The sequence below is a fragment of the Ovis canadensis genome, chromosome 15 (genome assembly GCF_042477335.2).
Source record: "Ovis canadensis isolate MfBH-ARS-UI-01 breed Bighorn chromosome 15, ARS-UI_OviCan_v2, whole genome shotgun sequence".
Taxonomy (NCBI): domain Eukaryota; kingdom Metazoa; phylum Chordata; class Mammalia; order Artiodactyla; family Bovidae; genus Ovis; species Ovis canadensis.
This window is the reverse complement of record NC_091259.1, coordinates 85,453,522-85,459,521: the sequence shown is the minus strand read 5'-3', so window position 1 is coordinate 85,459,521 and position 6,000 is coordinate 85,453,522. Positions and strand designations below refer to the sequence as shown.

The window sequence follows — 6,000 nt, the reverse complement described above, 5'->3', positions numbered from 1 at the left end:
AACAGGATGTGCCTCACAAGCAGAAACATAGAAGCAGACAGCTGACAAGAGGAATGGGCCTGTGCCCCACAAATGGATGGGACTTCATGTTGTCTCTCTGAGACATCGGTTAAAATAATACAGATTTTGCCAGGTGCTCATTCTGCCTATTCCCCTAAATGCCCCACTGGAACGCATTTATACTGTCCACAATAGAATGAGAACATTTTCTCTTTTCCATCAGTCCAATTATACTTAAACTCTGACAGAATTAGCAGTTGGCATCTTTCTGCTCTTCGCCATCTCGAGTCAGACTTTGTTGCACCATAACTTTCTCATGGCCTGTTTGACTTCTGCATTCCTCAGAGCGTAAATCAGAGGGTTGAGTAAGGGTGTTAAAATAGTGTAAAATACAGCCACCATCTTGTCCACTGGAAATACAGTTAGAGGGCGAGCATATATGTATATACATGGTACAAAGAATAAGATAATAACAATAATGTGGGAGGTGCATGTGGAAAGGGCTTTCCTTCTTCCTTCTGTGCTACAGTTACTCAGAGAATGTAAGATGAAACCATAGGAGATAAGCAGCAACAAGAAACTCACCATGCATATGGTCCCACTGTTAAACACTGTGAGTAGGTTGATGACATAAGTATCCACACAAGCAAGTTTCAACAAAGGTTGCATATCACAGAAATAGTGATCAATAACATTGGGGCCACAGAAGGGTAATTTCAAAACCAAGAGAATCTGTGCTGAAGAATGGATACAAGACCCCATCCAGGCCAGTCTCACCAGGGCACCACAGACACGCTGGCTCATGATGGCTGTGTACCGCAGGGGCTTGCAAATGGCCACATAGCGATCAAAGGACATGAGGACAAGTACCAAGATCCCCATGCACCCGAAGAAGTGAAATGCAAAGATCTGGGTCATGCACTCATTGTAGGAGATGATTTTCTTTTCAGATACGGAATCTACAATTAGCCTAGGGGCAGTGGTTGTTGAAAGACAGGCATCAACAAAGGACAAGTAGAAAAAGAAGAAGTACATAGGGCTCCCAAGTGTCTGGCTATATCGTATGGTCATCACAATTAGGAAGTTTGCCAACAGAGTCCCAAGGTATAGAAATAAGAAGATAACAAATACTTTCTCCTTTAGTACATCCTGTGTTAACCCAAGCAGGATGAACTCACTCACACTGCTGTTCTCCATCACGGTTATGGTGAATATAGAACAGACACAGCTGAAAAGTGGTTCATCTGCAAAAAAAGAGTTGGAGAAATGATGACTTGGCAATAGCAGTTTATTTGGATACAGAATTGCAACTTTTAGAGTTCTAATTTCATCAAACGTATAATTTAGTGTTTCTCAAAGTTTTCATACTATACTATAGTTTTCAGACTATACTCACTCAGGAATTTTTTTTTTTTTAATGTTGACATGTTTTAAACATTGGCATTGATTCAAGGTCTTCTTATGGGTTGCCAAGACTTATTTTGTGGGGGAAAAAGCCCTCAAGTGTTTGTGCATTTTGCCATGGTCTGAGAACTCCTGAATTTGCTTCATGATCTTGATAAGATCATGTTAATGTCTTGAGGCTCTTTTTTATATGATAGAGAATTAAACAGATACATTATTAAGCATATGCATATGATACATATATGTGCATATAATGTGTATGCTCATCAATTACTGATAATAATATCCTTATATAATTTAGAAATAATATATTTGGAGATTCTCTCCTGACTGAATATATTTGTTTATTTGAACGACAGTTTGTACCATTATTTCTGATCTCTCAGTATCTTTGTTGGGTTATAATTAAGAAAAAAAACTTATTTTTCCATCTTTAGCTTCATTGCAGTTATAACTTCACCTTCATTGCCATGAGATATTTGAACAAATCATTGAGGCTAACAATATTTTTCAAGTTGCTATATATTTGATATAAGCCATTACATATGTTATATGCATGCTAGTAAATTTCAAATTCCGTGGATCCAGCCTGTTATTTCACTTCCTATATTTCTGTAACCTGTGTACTATCTTCCTTCATATCTGATTCTCCTATCACTATCGTCTAGAAGATTGCATTCTTTCAAGTTTTATCTCTTTCAAATTTGTTTAAAATGTATTTCAGAAATTCAACATAAAAATAGATCTCCTTGCTCTCCTTTACTTTTTCCTTATATGCATTCTGCTGCTGCTGCTAAGTCGCTTCAGTCGTGTCCAACTCTGTGCGACCCCATAGACGGCCTCCTACCAGGCTCCACTGTCCCTGGGATTCTCCAGGCAAGAACACTGGAGTGAGTTGCCATGGCCTTCTCCCCTATATGCATATATCTATATAATTTCAATCATCTTATTGTATTTTCTGATTTTCCTGTTTTAATTTAAAAGCCTCTTCTAAGTAGTTAAACTGTATTTGTAGTGTAATTATCTACTTATCAGTTATAAATAAACATGATGTTAGTAATTCAGTCATGCTTGTCTCTTTGTGACACCATGGACTCCACCAGGCTCCTCTCTCCATAGACTTCTCCAGCCAAGAATACTGGAGTGGGCTGCTATTCCTTCCTCCGGGGATCTTCCCAACCCAGATACAAAACCCAGGTCTCCTTCATTGCAGACAGATTTTTTACCAGCTGAGCCACCAAGGGAGCCCAAAATTAACATATAAAAGTCTTAAAAATCTTAAAATATAAAGTCTACCATTCATTTTTTGTTTTTCCAAATTTTCATCTTAATTAAAATATTTTTAATAAACTCTTCTCATATAGCTTGTGCTTATTTTAATAGTTTCATCAAATATATGCCCAGGGGATTCATAATATAAATATCACTATTTTAAGTCAACGTCCAACTCTTATTCACATGGACTGTACCCCACCTGGGAGAAGGAAATGGCAACCCACTCCAATGTTCTTGCCTGGAGAATCCCAGGGATGGGGGAGCCTGGTGGGCTGCCGTCTCTGGGGTCGCACTGAGTCGGACACGACTGAAGCGACTTAGCAGCAGCAGCAGCAGCAGTAGCCCACCTGGCACCTCTGTCCATGGGATTTTCCAGGCAAGAATACTGGAATGACCCAGGAAATACTTTCTGACCCAGGAAATCGAGCCCACATCTCCTGCATTGCAAGCATATTCTACCACTGAGCCACCAGGGAAGCCCATAACTATTGACACTATTCTCAAATAATCTTTCAATTTGATTGATTCAATATTTATTAGAAAATTAATTATTGTATGGCTATATCTGTATAATAAAATGTCTGGAACTTTCATTGTATTACAGGGTGAGAAAAGTGCCCTTCAAAAATTCGTACTTAACCAATCCCATGGTAGTGTTAGTCACTAGTCCTGCCAGACTCTTTGTGACCCCATGAACCCCATCAGGTTCCTCCGTCCATGGGGTTCTCCAGACAAGAATACTGGAGTGGGCTGCCATTCCCTTCTCCAGGATGTCTTTCCGACCCAGGGATCAAACCCAGGTCTCCTACATTGCAGGCAGACTTTTCACCATCTGAGACAGCAGGGGAGCCCATAAACCAGAAGTAAAAGTTAGTTCCCTACATATTCTGCTGGCTTTTCAGATATGTATGTATGTATATACATTCAAATGTATATGTGAACTATTTTAATATACAAACTAGATCATTTTCCATTGTTTCTAAAACTATAACTATATGACAAATTTAGATTATAAATATAAATTATAAATAAAATTATAAATTATAAATAAAAATTTAACTTGAGGCACTATTATATTTGCTTAGTTAACAGAATTAACATTATGAAATATATATTTTGATTAGCCATACAGTATAACATTTTTGTATATTTTATTTGTCTTGAATTTTGTAAGTTTTGTCTTTTTAATATTTTATATCTTCAAGTTTTGAGCTCTTTTTTTTCAACACTATGCAATAAACTCTATCAATTTTACGCTCACATTTCCATTTTAGTCAATCATGCCTTTAAAATTTAATGTCAAATAGGGAGAGGGAGAGGGAGAGGGTGGGATGATTTGGGAGAATGGCATTCTAACATGTATACTATCATGTAAGAATTGAATCGCCAGTCTATGTCTGACGCAGGATACAGCATGCTTGGGGCTGGTGCATGGGGATGACCCACAGAGATGTTATGGGGAGGGAGGTGGGAGGGGGGTTCATGTTTGGGAACACATGTAAGAATTAAAGGTTTTGAAATTAAAAAAATAAAAAACTAAAAAAAAAATTAATGTCAAATGAAACAAATTTTAACATGAATTTTGATGTATGTGTCCTCTTTCTGATTAATCATCAGTTCTTTGGTGATTCAATAACATTATCAACTCAGTCATCAAACGTGTGCTGAGAACCTACTCATAGCTGGAGTCAACTTATAGAGCATGAAGAGATGTCCTCAACCTCCTTACAACCACATTGGAGGGATAACATATCTTAATTAAGATTAAGATTCTTAATCACTGAAAACAACACACAACTCTGTGATAAAACCAAGTGAATTTTAATTTCATAACAGAAAAATGCTAGAAAATAATTTGATTGGTCATTAAAGGTTTAAACATGGGAAATAAGTGAAATTATGGCTTTAATTGAGTTAAACTGCAATTTCCAACAAGGTTCTCTGAAAATTAAATATTCAAAACGTTTACAAAGGGTTTCCCTAAGTAAGATAAATATATTAATATCAGTAAATCAAACTATTTAACTCTAGTAAAGTTACACATCTAAATACAATTAGGTTTTCCTTGCAGGTGAGCTAAAATAATATTAGTTCACTGTGAGAAATTAGAACTATCACAATAATTGCAAACTCTTATTGGAAGTTTCCATTTTTTCTAATGATTATTTAAAAAAGAAAATAAATCAATGATTATTTACTTTTAATACATAAGGTTTCTGGTAGGGGATAAAAACAAAAAAGAGTGAGCCCTTTGTTGTGAGAAGAGGAGGAGTTAGGATAGAAGAGTAATTAAATACTTATAAAAAGGGAACATGCATTACTTCAGGAAAAAATAGATGTCCCCTTCATTAAAAGTTACACTCTCATTGAATCCAAAAGTTTGAAGAGATAAATTTTGGGTAGGTAACAAACAACCACAATATCCAGTTCAAGTAATTCTATTTTATTTTAAGTAAGCAAAGAGAAGATTTGGAGACATACAGACAGGAAAGCATCATTGACAAGATGTATGCATTAGATCAGATCAACACCACCTGAGGACTTTACTACTAGTTCAGCCATTATCTCCAAACTTCTCTAGACCACCCTGCCTCTTTGATTTGGGAGGGCATCATGGTTACAGAAGGTCTTTTTACTTCCTTGATCCTTAAATTTTCCTTTTACCTACTGAAATGTTGGCCAATTCAAGTATATTTGGTGCCAAAATTCTTCCATTCTTCCTAAATTAAATAAACATCTGCCTCTATCTCCTTTGTTCCATATATATATATATATTTAATCATATATATGAACTGTTTATCCCACAGTTCAGCTTCTTTCTCCCTGAACAACCATGCCATCACTTACTCCAATTAAAGAGAGATTGTTGTGTGTTGTAGCAATATATATGTGATATATATATATATATATATATATATATATATATATGACTGAATAAGGCAATTCAGGATAAAATATTCTTGTTCCATAATCTTATCATTCAAACAAGTTTTTGCTTGTGTTATTTCATTTGACCTACAGTTTGTGTGTGTGTGTGTGTATTTTGGCAAGGTAACTGACCGTGTGATTCATCCATTTCTATTTACAAAGCATGAGCTGTGATAAGGAGTGCTCTAATTAAGGCACTTAGGCTAGAACTAGAAAGGGATGTTACTAGGCAGGCTCCCCTCAGCATTCTCCTTACATGTCATATAAAATATCAAATCCTAATCATCACGTGGACTGCATCTTAGAAAAGAGAAATGATGAGTAATTAGAGAAGGATGACAATTGATATCTTAAATTTCTGTCCTGGCTCCAAAAGCAAGTTCATTAAACTGC

At 36.1% G+C, this 6,000-nt stretch overlaps 1 protein-coding gene across 1 annotated transcript; it reads right to left on the bottom strand.

Moving 5' to 3' along the window:
- Positions 1-288: 288 nt before the first annotated feature.
- On the bottom strand, positions 289-1,197 carry LOC138420668 (olfactory receptor 4C11-like). Its single transcript, XM_069553979.1, has one exon. It carries the CDS (start codon positions 1,195-1,197, stop codon positions 289-291), a length of 909 nt encoding a protein of 302 aa, XP_069410080.1.
- Between the last annotated feature and the right edge of the window lie 4,803 nt (positions 1,198-6,000).

Bases quoted from the DNA above. Each gene is read 5' to 3' on its own strand.
- LOC138420668 (XM_069553979.1), bottom strand. From the start codon at position 1,197: ATGGAGAACAGCAGTGTGAGTGAGTTCATCCTGCTTGGGTTAACACAG.